General features: G+C 47.4%; 1 protein-coding gene and 1 long non-coding RNA gene across 2 annotated transcripts in view; one reads left to right on the forward strand and one right to left on the reverse strand.

Moving 5' to 3' along the window:
* Positions 1 to 8347, reverse strand: part of LOC149367353 (adhesion G protein-coupled receptor D1-like) — a 92510-nt gene extending 84163 nt beyond the window's left edge. Inside the window, exons 1-3 of the mRNA XM_089555269.1 lie at positions 7991 to 8347; positions 6061 to 6088; positions 4900 to 5033 (exon numbers count right to left, since the gene is read on the reverse strand). Coding sequence (XP_089411395.1) covers positions 4900 to 4976 — 77 coding nt within the window. The 5' untranslated portion in view covers positions 4977 to 5033; positions 6061 to 6088; positions 7991 to 8347. The remainder of the gene's footprint in view (positions 1 to 4899; positions 5034 to 6060; positions 6089 to 7990) is intronic.
* The window catches only part of LOC149367354 (uncharacterized), a 171146-nt gene that overhangs the window by 79742 nt on the left and 76626 nt on the right, over positions 1 to 14778 (forward strand). The window lies entirely within an intron of this gene.

Genomic DNA, 14778 nt, shown 5'->3' on the forward strand with positions numbered 1-14778 from the left:
GCGGATTCTGCAAGGTATAGTAGGCTGCAGCTGGCATAACAGGTCGATGGGTGGGTGCTCTTGCAGACTCCAAAAGCCCGTGTTCGGGAGGTAGGCCTTGGTTTCTCCGGCTAGCACGGTGCACAGGGGTGTCCACCAGCGAAGGACTGGAGCCCAGGGCATGCGGAGGAGTATTAGACATATACAGGGATCTTACCCAGCGCCTACACCAGACTGTAACGTACTTGCTGACGAAGGGGGGCTTTATTAGCAGGCACGAAAGGGAAGGCCAGGCAAGCTGGGGCAACAACAGCGACAGACTCCACACGGTGCGAGCCCTACTTCGTCGTCGTCGCCCTACTTCGTATGCGCCACCTGGCAATACTAGGTGGCAATATTAAGCGTGCACTTCAGCACGGCTTTCGTACCCTCTAGCGAACGAGTCTATTTAAAATCATTCCAAACGGCATTTAGTGCGAAGAAAGACTGCAGCCGCTGGCGCTTCACACCAAATCATCCGAAAAAACACGACTGACAACTGAAAAACGACCACTTATCTCACAAAGACGCGGATCCATAACATTATCGAAATTTGCCCGGCCGATCCTGTGCTGCCAAACCTTTCGGCGAGCCGCGTTGCTTTTTCTGAAAGGAATTACAAAAAATCTTTTGCCACTGCCAACTGGGTTGTTGCATCTATACGCGCAACAGAAGCTCGGCGTCGCCGCAACACGTAGACGCCGTCAAAGATGAAAAAAAAAAAAAACGCTTCCTGCAAAACTGTTGCAGAGAAAAAAATGAAGCGCGACTCCCAGCCCCGGGAATGGCGCCGGCGTCTGCTGCGGAGCCAAAAAGCGCGCGCTAACACGTGACTACGGCGCTCGGCCAATGGGAGTCTCGATTCTCCGGCGGCGCGCCAGGAGAGGAGGAGTGTCGGAAAGTTCAAAGCTTTTCGCTACTTTTGTTTCATTGAGGGGCTTTAGCGCGCCGTCGTCCAGCACCATGCACTGCATGATGCGGAGTAGGGTGGCTAGGGGAAAGGAGGTCTGTCTGCGGCGGCGCGAACAACCTGAGGAGCCGTGCCGCGACAACAGATATTTGTGAAATCCCTCCCCCCAATCTCATTCCCCACTCCCACTCTATGCAGTGGCCCCGCAAAAGGGTGGGTGAAGAGGACTGTATCCCCCCCTCCGCACGTAGTCCCAAGTAGCAGCAGTACGCGCCGGATGGATGGAAAGTAGGAGCGCCACGAGGTGATGCATCGGCTGTTTTTCTTTATTTTTGTGTTTAACTGCGTGTTAAATTGTTATTCAGATTCACTATTTTCTTTTGAATACATACGTTTTCCTACACTCCTAACCTCCTGCCACCACTCTGCTTTTCAGCCACCAATCCTCCAATCGCTTTTTGCTAACTTCCACCGCAGATTTATTTACGCGACCATTGTTATCTCTAAACCGTAGTGTCTCAGTAAGAGTGACTGTGCCTGCATCGCCATCCGTGTGGATACTCTCCGCTCCGTTGGGAGGCGGTGCTGTGAAGTGTTCTGCACGTGATAGATTGTCCGCGCCGTCCACAATGTGGGGTAATACATTCATTAGTGGAAATAGTTTTCTCAATACCGAGTTTTGAGTGATCCTACTATGTAATACTAGGCAGATTCGCTACTTATTACATATTATAAAGCTTCAAATATTTGGCATGAAGTTAAAATCACATTTCTTATCACGCGCAGTTGGTTCCTTACCATACTGCGCAAAATTTTATTTTCTTGCGGAATTAAAATCAAATCGATAGGGTCTAATTTCTAAAATGGCGTTCACCGAACACAGGCGGATCTTTCTGAGCAAACACAACGCACAAAACTGAACGCACATAACTCAGCACTTGCCAAGGAAAAGATTAGACCCTCTTGAGCATAAGGTATCGGGCGCAAGTTTTTACAATATAAACATTTCGAGTTACTGGCAAAAAAAGCGGTGTCATACATGTAGGACGATAGGCATATATGGGTTAAATTGATTTTATCATTATTCCAGTACATGACCTTTTCAGGTATACAGTGCTGACACGCTGTTATTGTTTAAATGCTTTTAAAGAATCGGTGAAAAGCTACAGCATTACGAATACTTACAAAAATGCATGCTGACTTTGAGTTGAAATTCCAGCAATCCGTGTCAACACATACTGTTGAAAGTATGTTGAAAAGATGGAGAGTTTTGGGAGTTGCAGTGCTGACAGCATGTTGAGCGCATGTTGAAAATTGACGCATGAGTTTCTGTTCAGCATGTGTTGAATTAACACAACACAGAAAAAAAATCCTAGGAATACATTCGTATTGCGCCAGGTGGACTGACTACCGATGCAATTTTCGGCGGTATATTTATTCCTGCAATTTCTCGTTGACGTGACGCTGACATCCCCAGTCTTGTAGTGCTCCCAATATACGTACAAATGCACACGCGCACACACACACACACACACACACACACACACACACACACACGCGCGCGCGCGCGCGCGCGCGCCTTATACATCCATCAGATAAACAGCATGGAACAGTATTTCACACTATAGGCTATAGCATGAACAAAAGTTCATAGCCTTTTCATCTTAAGCGCAATCTCGGCTTAACCCTGATATATTCCTACCCAGGGCTGTCCGGATCTGCGCAGGTAGTCCCCGGCCGGTCAGCAATGTTATGTCAATTATTACTATTAATATATATTTATTTTATGTGGAGTAGAAATAATCTAGTTCACATGCAACGTTCTGTTAGTTGAAGACCTTGATTCATTCATAAACAACTGAAACAAAGCACTAATTAAGCGCCCTTTTTTATGCTCGCACATACGAATCTTCCGAAGTAGGTATGCCTGATAGATCATATTGCACTACTAGTACTTTTTTCTGTGCAAGAAAATGACTTTCATCGGTTTGCGAGAATTTTAATAGGTGCTACATGCGTTCTTAATATGTATAATGCGATACAGTACCAGGGCCACGCGCGGCGCTGGTACTGTCGTGTATGTTTCTTTTTTGTCCCCTTATTTCGCGCCGTTTTGTTTGTGCATGAATCAAGAGTAGCTGCTGATTTTGTAACATAGCATTACATTCTCCTGTCAGAACAGCTCATAAAGTCGGACACAGCGCCACGGATGGTTGCAAAGCACTTACCGTTGAGCATTTATCAGGTGGGTGCTCAAAGAAAAAACGACAGAAATTCAACAGAAATTACGCGCCATATTTGTGTTGAGTTTTTGGGCACAGAAATTCTGTTGAGTGAGTGTTGTGTAAACTCAACACAAGTTGAATTTCTATTGAATTTCGGTTGGCTCAACACATGCTCAATATAGCGCCAACAGAAATTCGAAGCTCGTTTTTATAAGGGAACAATTTAAAAGTATGTTAAACCGCGAGTTTTTACAAACTGTGTAAATAAAGACAGAAATTATTATGTACCTCACATTTTTAATCAGCTTAGTGAAACACTATTGGACTTAACATCGCGATGTAAAGTAATAAAGGATTTAAGAGAATTGGTTCCAACTTTGCTGCAAAATGTACGAGTTTTGTTTTGTTTAGCTGAGTGGGAAACATTTTTTTTTTCGTTTTGTGTTTGTTAGTTTCATTAGAAATTCTATAATTTATATGATTCTGTAATGCTTCTTCTCGCCCTCAAAAAATGTTTCACGTGCTGCGTGGTCTACTAAGAAGCACCGTGTGCTTAGAATAACCAGAAGTCTTTTAGGGCGAAGTCTCATACTGTCGTACGTTAACAAAGCGGGTCACACGCGTTTAACTCAGGAACTAAAAAAGATAGAAGAAAACAAATGGTTGCTTCAGACAGACGAGGAAATAATGAGCCTAGAAGCCAGATGGCTGTAGATTAGTTAGTTAATTAATTATAGGCAAAAATGTCGAAATTGCGTCCAAATAGCGCGGACTCCGATATAGCCACGAGACGGTGTGACGTCACATCCACCGGAAGTCGTCACGGCATAGTGAAAAGTGTCACAGTATGGCTGGAAAAACATAAAATTTGTGTCAAATTAGATTGAATAATTTGAAATTAAGCGCAATTAAGACCTAAGATACCCGAAAGATGTATAATTTTGGGATCGATATAGCCACGGGAACGGTGTGACGGAAGTCGTCACGGCGTAGTGTCCTCGGCTTTCGCCTCTCAACACTTTAGCTGTCCTCGCAATTTCTCCCTCACAATTTAGCAGGAATAAACATTCATTTCATGTTAATATTTTGTCAGTGCTCTTTAAAGAACACCGGGTGGTCGAAATTTCCGGAACCCTTCACTACGGCGTCCCTCACAGCCTAAGTCGCTTTGGGACGTTAATTATTATTATTATTAATAATAATAACAATAATAGTTTATTTTTCCTCTTTTACAAGGTAAGGAGCAGCCGCGAAAAAGCTGCTTCGGAGAGCCGCTTGACGGGGCGACTGCCCCCTTACTGACGGCATTTGGCAGCGCAGGATAAATCAAGTGACTGAATTTTTACATCAGTAAATCAATATTCAATGCAATTTGAGTTAAAGCACAAAGGAAACCAAAGTACATCATGTACAAAGCACTAAATGAGGACATAGACAAACTGTTCACAAAAACATTTGACGAAATTGTTGTACGGAAACAACTGTAAAATCTTTCCGACTTTTGGGTGAGTGCTGATTGAGCAAAACAGGAAGCCTGTGACGAAGCATCTGCTTGCCATAGTTTGTGGGACCGCCAGTAATATGCCAACGTTCTGGATTTCGGACGTTATGTGTATTAATGTTCTGTTGAACATTAAACGAGGACCCATAAAGCCCCAATGAACCAAACCGAATACATAAGCGACGAAGACGGAAGGATGTACCATCGCAAAGCGGCCTGCGCAACCGAGTATGCCGTACACGCACCTGGAGGTGAGGAAGACGATGAGCGTGAGTCCCGTGAGCAGGAGCAGGACGCAGCAGGCCATGATGCGGAGAACCATCACCGAGGGGTCCTCCCCCTCTCCGCTTGCGGTGGGCTCCTCCGGCGGCGAGGCGGACTGCGCCGAGAAACGTGAAGTGAGCAGCGCGTGCAACCGACAGGCGAGAACAGAGCGCCTCTATCCGGTTCATGAGAGGAAAATAACTAGAAGAATAAGAATGGGGTGGAGCGCATGTGGCAGGTTCTCTCAGATCATGAATGGCAGTTTACCAATAGTGTCCCTGAAGAGAAAAGTATACAACAGCTGTGTCTTACCGGTACTCGCCTATGGGGCAGAAACGTGGAGGCTAACAGAGAGGGTTCAGCTTAAGTTAAGGACAACGCAGCGAGCTATGGAAAGAAAAATGATAGGTGTAACGTTAAGAGATCGGAAGCGGGCGGAGTGGGTGAGGGAAGAAACGCGGGTTAATGGCATCCTAGTCGAAATCAAGAGGAAGATGTGGGCTTGGGCAGAGCATGTGACGCGAAGGCAAGATAACCGCTGGTCCTTAAGGGTAACGGAGTAGATTCCAAGAGAAGGCAACCGTAGCAGGGGGCCGCAGAAAGTTAGATGGGCGGATGAGATTAAGAAATCTGCGGGAGTGCGGTGGCCGCAACTGGCGAATGACCGGGTTAATTGGAGAGACATGGGAGAGAGGCCTTTGCTCTGCAGTGGGTGTAGTCAGGCTGATGATGATGATTCGCAACTACGCAGAAACGCATCCCTGTACCACGAAAACAAGGATAGCCGCCCGGTCCGGGTCCGCGGTGGCACTTGCGCTTGGCGCCGTGGCAGCCGTGCTTCGATTTCTGGGTTGCAGTTTGGAATCGCGGTGCTTTCCCAAAAGCGAGCGGACCATTGCGGCTTCATCCTAATCGGAATAAAGGAACGCACCGATAATCACGCCGAAATCATCGCCCTGCGCGCGTCCGGATTGCAGTGCGAGTCACAGGATCCTCATTGAAGATAGATTGCTTGGGCGGATGTAGTGGATGGAAAGTGGGTATGCGCTACCGGCCTTTCTCAAAGGTGCAGACACCATGTGACCTGGTTTAGTGAACAAGCATTTTTTTTTTTCAGAATGTATGAAAAAATCCCTGCTTACCCTTCCTATTCGTTGTAACGCCGGCTGGCTACCTGAAAGGAATTCATCGCGCATTAGGTTTTCACATGCAGGTAACGCTTGAACTGGAAGAAGAATTTGCGGGCGGTACATAGTTACAAGAAACAGGTTAAATGTTTACATTCAAGGTTCAAGTGTTTTTTTAGCCGCTCGCAACTGGTTCTTGGTCGTTCGAGAGAGTAGCAGATATTTCCTAGGCATTGTCTCGAAAGATCTTCAGCTAAATTTAAGAGAACGGGCAACACGTCCCTTTTGTCCCTTCTGAACATGATCCTGTCGTCACTATGTAGCGCCAGCAGATGTTAGCAATGGTCAACCAATTAGCCCGAACACAATGCAGCATTCGCTGTCTTGGTCATGCTTTCTCGTGGATATGCGCACGTTTTGCTCGTGGTATATACGCTGAAACGAGAACAGTTGAAAATGAACGTCGGCAGTCAATAGTTTACAATCTTCGTGTAACCGCTTTCAACGCAGTGCACGAAAACGCGCTAAACAATACTGCGCTCGTTTCTGGGTAAAACGTGATGGTTTATTTTTCGGTTTCTATTTCTAAGCGAGTTTCATGACCAACAGTTAAATTTCTACCTGATAGCTTCCTTCCTGAAATGTATTTTTTGTTGCAAACAAATAAACTTCCGAAGAGATATATGAAATCAGCACCCAGCCTAAACCTGGTTAAGGAAGTACCCTTTACTTATTTTCCGGTGAAAACATCTTCACATTCAGACAAACACAGCAGACTTTTACCAATGTGAGAGGCCTATGCGGTTTCTCGGAGCACTTGGCTTTAGTCCAAACAACAGCACAGTGTCCTGAACACAGAAATCACAGCCGCTACTCGAGCAAGTTGAAGGGATAATTTTGTACTTGACGTCACTGTGGCCTTCTGTTAATCTAGTGTTCATATTCTGTCGAGTCTATGACAAATGCGTCGCGTGTCATCTAGACATATGGAACTTTCCTATTACATTCAAAAAATCCGTCATCCTAAGGCAGTGCATGTAAGTTGAATGCACGATAACCGATGGTTGCTCAACGTAACCGGCTGGATTACACGAGAAGACAAGCGCATGTGATGCAGGGGGTGGCAGTAAGTCTTGGGCGGATGATATCGGGAAATTTGCGGGGATTAAACTCGGTTTCGTCCATAGAAGGCAACGCTGCCAAAACTAGCGCGCCTGTTCGCGCAGGCTAAGTCCGCACGCAAAAAGTAGTTCGCCGTACAACCAAAGCGAACTCAAGCATATTTCGTAGCGAAAAATCCTGAATGCCATGACTGGCACCTCCTGGACTTCTTTTTATCTCTTGCAACATTTTCGTCCTGCGACTCGTCAAGATTTCAAGAAGCAAAAAGTACACGTGGCGGTATGATACGCGGTTGGTAGGGCGAATTGCCCCTACTAAATCCGCGCCCGACAAGTAGTTCACACTCCGTGAAAATTATGGCCAGACAGCCCAACACTGAGCGCCTCACAGCTCCGACCATCATTTTCAATGCTACTACATCGTTTTATACCGCTCTCTGTATTCGTCCAAACAAAAACCGGAGTTTGGAGAAGAACGAATGATACGTGGCGGAGTAATATTGTTTCGTGGATGCACTACTTCAGCAACCTCCGCAGCGTTGCCTGCTATCCTTAGCAGCTATCGTTGTGATGCTCCGTTGTTTCTCGCCTTGCATTTGACAGTGAGGCAGGGAAATATGCTACCCCACGAAGGAGCACCCACAGACGTCCTGTGCCATCCTTGAATAACATCCACAGGGCCATCCTCGAATGACGTCCACATTTGCGGAGACGACATACGGCAGAGTCACCCCTACTCTCCTGTCTCAGTAAAGCGCGGCCGTTTTTCTAAAGGCAAATCGAAGAAAAAGAAAAGTGACAGGCTCTGCACGGCGGGAAGACACCTACCGTGTAGTCTCTCCGGCTCGGCGACTCTGAATGTTATCCTTCGGCATGCGTTGTCTTGCGGGACGTCCAGTATGCACAGACGCGCAGTGTACACAAAACCGGGCTCCAAGTTGTCCAGGGTCACTGACCTCTGACGTGGGAACAACGTCCTCCACTGATTCAGCGCCACAGTTCTGACGTCCACAGCGTGACGCACACCAGGAGCGGCGACAGCGTGGTAGGTCAGCTCGAAACCGCGTGCTTGCCAGCGCCCCCTCTTGGAGGTGACCCGCCACGTCAGCGTCGGAGGTGAGCCGTCGTCGTAGTGCTGGACTCCCAGGCCCGATATGTTTGGCAGATGCACCGCTGGGAAGAAGAACACACGAGGCAATAGGAGCGGGGTAAGTTTACTGCTAACGAAATTCTGTGTCGTTGAAGCATTTTAAAAAGCTTAGGCATGGTAACTAGCGCGGGAGCACAAAAAATGCCCCCAAAAATTCAGGGGGCACTTTGACTGTCTAAAGTGCGTAGAGGCGGAAGCGTTTTCCATACCACTTTCGCTGCTTCTGTGGCACTGGTGGCGTCACATATAATTAAGTACTAATTACTAAGGGATGAAAAATCACTAATTAATGGTTAATTACTGATTAATACATGACTACTAATTAACTACTAATTAATGACGCTTAAGCTTCGCCTTTACGAGGGAAACGCTACAGCGTGTTGTAGCGCTGCCAGTGAGTCCACGGAACGCCACCACCCGTTCGGCGCGATGCCTTGCCCTTTGAACGCAACGCTTTTTTGAGGAAAGGAGATGGCGCTGTAATTCTCTGTCATCTCGGTGGACACCTGAACCGCACCGTAGAGGAAGGGAGGAAGTGGGAGTGAAAGAAGACAAAGAGGGCCCGTAATGAGGAAAATGAAAATTGTATTTGAGGAAAGGAAATCACGCAGTAACTGTCTCACATATCTCGGTGGACACCCGTCAAAACTCAGGAGGGCACTTTTTTAACCTAAAGTGTGGTCACTGATGTTAAGCTTCGCCTCTAAGAGTTGAACGCGACAGCGTCTTGCAACGCTGCCAAGGAGTCCATACAACGCCATCGCCCATTCGATTCTACGGCTCGCTCGTCGGTAAATTGGTTTTTGAGGAAAGGAAATGTATCTGTCTCTCATTTGTCGGTGGACACCTAAGCCTCGTCGGAAGGGAAGGGAGAAGAATGAGAGTGAGCGAAGACACCGTACTCACTAGACGCACCTTTGTTCATTCCAAACCATCGAGCTGGCATGGCGGAGTGCATAGCATGCTCGTCTCGCACGCCGAAGACCGGGGTTCGATTCCCGAGCTCGACCAATTTCCTACTCAGTTTTATTTATTTATATGGCCTGACTAGAGAAGTTAATTAGGCTATTTGGGTAATTAAGCAATTAACTACTATGCTCAGTCCCACTTACTAGAATCGCTGTACGATTCCTTCAATTGGTTGCATGGTTACTAGCCAAAGTACAATTGGCCCCGTTTGAAATTCGCGCACTGTGACGACACGACCGTTTCGACCTATTGAAAAGCGTGACATTTCTATCGACAACTGCTGCTTACAACGATGAGACATTAAAGGCTTCCGCCTTAAAATGTTCCCACTGGACACAGCTCTAAGGTATCGTTAGTGGCTGTAAATCTGTAATGAAGCCACTGAGCCCCCGCGGCTGGGCCTTTTTTTTTTGTCATGGTATTTACATGGTATTTATTTACAAGGATTTGCACAGAAAGGATATATATACATATGTATGTGTGTTTACGCACACACAAGAAAAAGTATTTACACAGAACCTAGTTAGGCTCTACATGGCACAAACATTATATTAAACATATGAGAGCTAGAAGGCCGGTAAGGATAAACAGCGCATCAGGAGAGGAAACCAATCCGGTAAAATGTTCAATTCTTTGTAAATGTCTGTTACCTGCAGCAACATTCGGCTAAAATGAATTCTGGGGGAAACGACAGGTTCAACGTTGCGGTCTTGCATGCGCGTTTTCCAAAGGCTATGGAGTCCGATCAGAAGAATCATATCAAAGAGTTTGGAGTCAGGTTGGGAAACAACAAGGTAACGCACACTGTAGGAATTTAGGAGAAAACCTTTCTGAAGCGTCCTCTGCAACACATCCCAAAACAAAATCGCGTATTTGCAGTCTATAAAACAATGTTCAATTGTTTCAGGCACATTGCACAAGCGACAGTTTACAGAAAACACAAAAATGTTTTTTCCGTCGAGCCACGTGTTGACAGGCAGAGTTTCGGTGTGTAATTTGTAGAAAAATGTTTTGGTGCAAGGAGAAATTGGCGTTTTACGCACTCGCTTTAAAACATAATGACCCATGAGCCCAAAGTAGACAGAACGATACAGTGGGGGCGGGAAGGCTCAGGGTGTGAGCATGAATAAAGACGCATCTAGTGAATGCATAGGTTCAGTGAAGTTCGCGGTGCTGTACTTTGTTTTACCGCATCCGGTTCGCGTTAGTGGAATGCCCATTACGTTCTTTCTCTTGTGCCCTCTGCACAATGGCAGAGAAGGGGGTGAGTCGCGCTCGCTACCCAGCGGGATAAGGGAGCGCCGGATAGCAGAGGATTACGGGAAAGGTCAAGCTCCCTTCAGGGACGGATTCATTAGGTCGCATCCTGTGTGCATGGGCTTGCGGCGAGGCGGACCCCCGCCACAGTCCGTGGCCTTTGTCCCATGTCCGCAGCGGTGTGCGTTGACAGCTTGAAGCGCGGTCAACAGGATATTGCCACACTAGCTGCAGGCATGGGGAGCGACGATGCGGAACAGATGGGTTGAATTGACTTTCCTTGAACTTGGGTCAACCGGACGTTGGGAAAGTGAGTGTTCGCGAAGCTCGCAGCAGGAAAGCATAACTATCCGAAATCGTGATGGTAGAAAGTGTACATATGGGTACGGTGTCGCGATGTGTAACCTTCTTTCCCCAATCATTGATTGGTTGTGTTATCCCTTCCGAATTTTTGATTGGTGATGTCTTCCTTTCCCCAATAATCTATTGGGTGGATGTTTGTGCTGTTAACTGATTGGTTATTCTCCCCACCGAGGGCGGGGACATAGGGTTTAAAACCAGCTGTTTCGACAGGTCCGAGGGCTGGTTTCATCACGTCGAGTCAGTCAAGTGTAAATATGTTTTCTCCTTGCTTGTATCTTCCTTTGTGTAATTCCCCTCTATCAGATAAGGCAGAGGGAATCTCAACTGGCGCAGTCGAGACAGGACTTGCTACGTCTTTCTGTTCGAGGTATCTGACGGAGGGGCGGAAGATCAAGTCGGTGGACAAGCTGCAGAGCGGTACGTCCTAAAGGAGAAACGTGAGTCAGCGTCATAGAGTGACGTTGGAAGCTTTGGAGACTGCTGGCCAATGTCAACGGGACGTAGGAGGCTCAAGTCAGCGAGGAGCTGAAGGAGCCAGGCAACCGACGTGTCGTGGAGGTGCCAAGTCCGTGAGCAGCGGAAGGAACCAGGCGTCCACGTTGAGGTTCAAGTCAAGGACCAGGCGACCAGCGAGTCAAACGATGCAGACGTCAGCAAGCTGCTGAATGAACCGGGCTGTCGCATCGAGAAACTTCAAGCTGCAAGGCGACATCATCAGGGAGGTTCAAGTCAGCGAGCTACTGTGAGAGCCGGGGCTCAACTCATCCGCATCGAGGAGCCCGCTGTCGTCACTCAGGGCGACGAGATTACCGTGGCAGTGGAGAGCAACCAGCGAGGTAGGAGACCTTTCTGCTTCCTCCGAATTCACCATGTCGGTGTAGCGTTTACGTCCTATAAATGATAGCACGGAAAACGGAGATGGCTGCCGTACGGTACGATCGGGGGGGGGGGGGGGGGGGGATGATGCGGCGTTTGGAGATTGAGAAGGCAGAGCAGCTGCTTGAAATTGACAAGTTGAAACTCGCAATCAAACGGGAAAAGACAAAGCTTGCACAGATGGAACTAAAATTAAAGCAGGGACCGAAGTTGCTAGCGAGATCCAATTTGCTGCAGTTCAATGTTTTGAGTGCATGGAATTTGGGCATTTCATGACTGACTGTCCGAACTCAAAGCAAAAACAGGATGTTCCCGTGATGAGAACGTTGTGTGCCGTGCCAGAAGAGATGGCCGAGGGCATAGGGGCGTTAGTCAACCCTGTGAAGCACTGCCTGTCAGAGCAGACCCAAGAGGCACATGAGTGTATTGCTCGTGAACAAGAGTTAAGCATTGTGCCACAGCAGGTTGGCGCTAACTCTGAGGCCGCAATAACGCTCGGCGAAGAGGTGGAGCAGGCACCAACAGCGGGAACGCTCTTTGCAGGCGACAGGAAACTAGCTCTCAAAGATGAGGAGGGTAGCCAGCCGGTTCTCACAATATGGGCAGTGACGGCAGATTCGCCCGAAGGTGTAGGCAAGTTGATAACACCTGAAACGCTCTCGCTGTTAGAGCAGCCAGAAAGAGAGTGGCTACATGAAGAAACAAAGAGAGGTGATTTGGAAGAGCATTTCAAAATTCCCCATGAGTCTGTTCGAGACAAACCTGAGGCTTCGGTGGAGCTGGAGGAAGATCCGGAAGCTGCCAATGTTATTGCAGGTGATCATAGGCTAACCAGGAAAGATGAGCCTGCATTTGATGCCGAGGATGTAAGAAATGCGCATTTGATCGCTGTAACGGTCTTCGAAGCAAATAGGGAACTGCAGGATTGGGATAATGCATCCATCTCTGTAGGCTTCAACATGGAGAAACATGCTTCATTATCAGAAGTGTGGAAGCAAGTCGGTGAAGGCAATCGTGAGAATAGAATGAATGAGGGCACGCTTTTCTTGGAAGAGGACGACGGCTGCCATGTATTCAAAGATTTAACGCGACCTGAAACTCGATGTAAAACTCCACACGAGGTAGCTGATGACAACGTAACCCTAATGTGAATTCCAAAGAGGCGATCGCAAACGTGACGGCAGCAGTTTTCGTAGAGCGCATGGAGCAGGTGACGTCGGTCAATCTTGAGGAAAGTGACGCCAGCCTTTGCGACCGGCTCTGTGCCGGACAATCCGGAATTTTGGTCCTGTCTTCTGGACAAAGCCCAAAAGAAACAAGTTTTGTTTCGAGATGTAGGCAGCTAGAAGTTATTTCTGCCAGTTTGGGGCACCGATCTGACATGGTGGATTCTGGAATGTGCAGATTGGTTTCCGGCCTTGTGTGTGCGGGTTGAAATATCCGCTGTGTGCGCGCATGTGTGCGTGCTGGTGACCTGACTGGACAGCCGGCGACGTGTGCATGTGTGTGTATGTAGTTTTGTTGTCGGACACCGTGGCTGAACTTCAATATCCCACTGACAACAAGTGTCCGTGTGACATTCTTGGTTGGGAGGAGTGAAGTTCGCGGTGCTGTGCGTTGTTTTGCCGCATCCAGTTCGCGTTAGTGGAATGTCCATTATGTTCTTTCTCTTGGGCCCTCCGCACAACCGCAGAGAAGGGGGTGAGTCGCACTCGCTACCCAGCGGGATAAGGGAGCGCCGGATATATCGGAGGATTACGGGAAAGGTCAAACTGCCGCCAGGGACGGATTCATTAGGTCGAATCCTGTGTGCATGTGCTTGCGGCGAGGTGGACCCCCGCCACAGTGCGTGGCCTTTGTCCCATGTCTGCAGCGGCGTGCGTGACAGCTTGAAGCGTGGTCAACAGGATATTGCCACGCTAGCTGCAGGCATGGGGAGCGACGATGCGGAACAGATGGGTTGAAGTGACTTTCCTTGAACTCGGGCCAAACGGACGTTGGGAAAGTGAGAGTGTTCGCGAAGCTCGCAGCAGGAAAGATAAGTTTCCAAAATCGTGATGGTAGAAAGTGTACATATGTGTACGGTGTCGCGATGAGTTACCTTCTTTCCCCAATCATTGATTGGTTGTGTTGTCCTTTCTGAATTGTTGATTGGTGATGTTTTCCTTTCCCCAATAATCTATTGGGTGGATGTTTGTGCAGTTAACTGATTGGTTATTCTCCCCACCGAGGGCGGGGACATAGGGTTTAAAACCGGCTGTTTCGGCAGGACCGAGGGCTGGTTTCGTGACGTCGAGTGAGTCAAGTGTAGATATGTTTTCTCCTTGCTTATATCTTCCTTTGTGCTTTTAATTGTTATAAAGAATTAACCTCTCCAGAAGTGTCCTCTGGCAATGTGATTGAGCAATTGGAATCTGTAAAAGGACAAGCATCCTACAACAATAATCTTCAACCCAATTCCCTCTACGAGATCCAGAGGGGATATCAACTGGTTTGATAAATAAAATAAAAAGAATGAAAATAAAATAAGAAAATAAACAAAATAAAAAATAACGTAATAAAATATGAAAAAAAAACAGTGCGCCAGGATATGCTTTGCCTTGCAGCAGTTTAGAGAGCCAAAGTGCCCCCTGAATTTTTTAGATACCTTTTTTTAAATAACCTGTTTGTAGACTACTGTGCCTTATCTGCGCTGTCTACGCGCATGCTCGCCGTTTCCTTTTTATATACCTGGTACGACAATATGAATAAACTGTTGGTAGTAGACCTCGTTAACGTCTTATGTGTCCTCTCTTCTGCCCCTCGCCCGTTTTTTTTCGCTGACTTCTTCACAACCAAAAATGTTTACGCGGATACAAAAATAAAGCATCTCTAAGAGAGAACACCGAGAACACAGGGACAAAATACCTACCCGCGGTTTACAAGGGGTTCTGGGAAGGTTGGATTGGAAATGACAACAGGTACGAGGGAGAACCTCACAACGATTTATGAAATTAC

Source organism: Amblyomma mixtum, chromosome 1, assembly GCF_055824585.1.
Source record: "Amblyomma mixtum isolate Tamu chromosome 1, ASM5582458v1, whole genome shotgun sequence".
Lineage (NCBI taxonomy): Eukaryota > Metazoa > Arthropoda > Arachnida > Ixodida > Ixodidae > Amblyomma > Amblyomma mixtum.